Genomic DNA, 1,984 nt, shown 5'->3' on the forward strand with positions numbered 1-1,984 from the left:
ACGCCTCCCTGCCCAAAGAGGAGAAAAGCAGACCGATCCAGTAGCCCCGCCACCAGTCATAAATACTTATTTTCAAAGCGAAAGGGGAATAAACGTACCGGCAACAGAACTGCTCTCAGCGCTATTCCCTTTTGCGTGATGCTCCTTGCATAGTTGGGTTTCTCTTCCTTTCGTTTTTTCTTTCTTTCTTCTTCTTTTTTTTTTTCAATTATTTTTACTTTTTTTTTTTTTTTTTTTATTTTCTGCATCTGTCATTTATCTGTACCAAGAATTTGAGAATAATTTCCCCCGCCTTCACCAAAAGCAAGTCAGGGAAACAACCAGGTCTGATGCTTTGTCTCTTTCATGCTGGCTGGTGGAGATGAGTCTAGGCTTAACCTGACCATGAGTCCAAGGACTGGCACTTCTTTTTTACCCCCAGTTTGTAGAGATCCAGACCTTCTCTTCCTGATTGTCAAGAAAATTAAATTATTGCTGAATTTGGGAATCTAGGCAGCACCAGCTTACTTTTTCCCCGCATCTCTCTGGAATCGTTTCTGGGATATTTTCCAAATCATCACAGAAAGCAGGAGGAATGAACCGGCAGCTAGTGAAAATTCTGACAACCTTGTTTGCATTTTTCTTAGAGACAAACCACTTCAGGTAGGTGATACAATTCTGTGTGATGATATTCGTCAAAAGGTTGTGGAAATCGTGACTATAAAGATACTATGTCACATTAACTAGTTTGTTTGCTGTATTTGAGAGTATTTCATGCTAATTCTGTATAGGCTCTCCTTTTTACACTCAGAGACTCGTTGCTTGGTAACAAACACAAAAAATAAAAATCTCAAGTTTTTTGCATTTCTCTGATTCAAAGACATGTTTTTTTCACTGAGTATCAATATAGCTAAAAACATCTTCTTCAGTTTTTCTTCCAAAATGCAAATTCTCTGTTTCCACTAAAGATTGTTTAGGAAGTTGCTTTGGTTCTCTTCTCTTCAAGCTTTGGAAATGATTACACCAGTTTTGTCAGGGATGTAGTTATCTGAAATTACAGAACCAGCCCTCTGATTTTGGGAAAACCCTGGATCAGACCTGTATTGTGCTCACTTAAAGTGCCAGCATATACAACTGCTGTTTTGAAATTTTCTTAACATTTCATGAGCTTTTGCTTCAGCTATTGACTTTTTGCCATACAGAGCAAACAGGTCAGTCTTATTAAGCAAAACATCATCTCAGCTGAGATTCATTATTATACTGTACACTGTTGTATATCTACATATGCACATATAAAGTGGGTTTATATGAGTGATGAGGTATATATATATACATTGACAGAGTGAAATAGTGTTCATATCCGTGAATCTGGGATCCAAATGCAACTCATAGCTAGTGAGCTTTGAATGAAAATACAAGTAATTTGTATAGGAACACCCCAAATACATGCACTATATTAATTTTGCAGTTACTATCTTAGGTGAATGGGTTTAGTATATAAGTGGATAATATTACGTATTAACAATTAAAGATATTTTGTAATGATACTATGTCACTGGCAAAAGCAAAAAGAAGCAACTGCCCCCTGTAAATGGAACCCAAAAAACGTGGGGAATCACACTACGAGAATTTACTATCACCTTGCCTTTTAAAACTTCCAGTGCTTCTGTAAAGGGATAAAGGGTTTGCTATTTGCTTCTCGTTTCTGATGCTTGTATGTATATCTAATATTTTTAGACTTGTGTATAGATGCATGAAAAAACCCCACAAAAGACTCTTGAAACTGAGTGGTTCCCTTTGGGCAAATATATAAATGCAGAGTTGAGAATACAAAGTCATAGAATTACTCAAAGATTATGTTGAAGCATAGATACAATGAAATTGGCTATTTAATAATCAGGTAATGCTTTATGATTAAATCTGTGCCTCTACACACCAAATATGACTATTTCATTCTAGTTTCTTTTTCCCTAAGGATCAGCTGTGGGAAATCCTGAATTCTCTT

General features: G+C 36.3%; 1 protein-coding gene across 1 annotated transcript in view; it reads left to right on the forward strand.

Moving 5' to 3' along the window:
* Positions 1–493: 493 nt before the first annotated feature.
* Positions 494–1,984, forward strand: part of LOC104405695 (glycine receptor subunit alpha-2-like) — a 27,180-nt gene continuing 25,689 nt past the window's right edge. Inside the window, exon 1 of the mRNA XM_010014468.1 lies at positions 494–642. Coding sequence (XP_010012770.1) covers positions 575–642 — 68 coding nt within the window. The 5' untranslated portion in view covers positions 494–574. The remainder of the gene's footprint in view (positions 643–1,984) is intronic.

The sequence above is a fragment of the Nestor notabilis genome, unplaced genomic scaffold (assembly GCF_000696875.1).
Source record: "Nestor notabilis isolate BGI_N333 unplaced genomic scaffold, ASM69687v1 scaffold27325, whole genome shotgun sequence".
Classification (NCBI taxonomy): Eukaryota; Metazoa; Chordata; class Aves; order Psittaciformes; family Psittacidae; genus Nestor; species Nestor notabilis.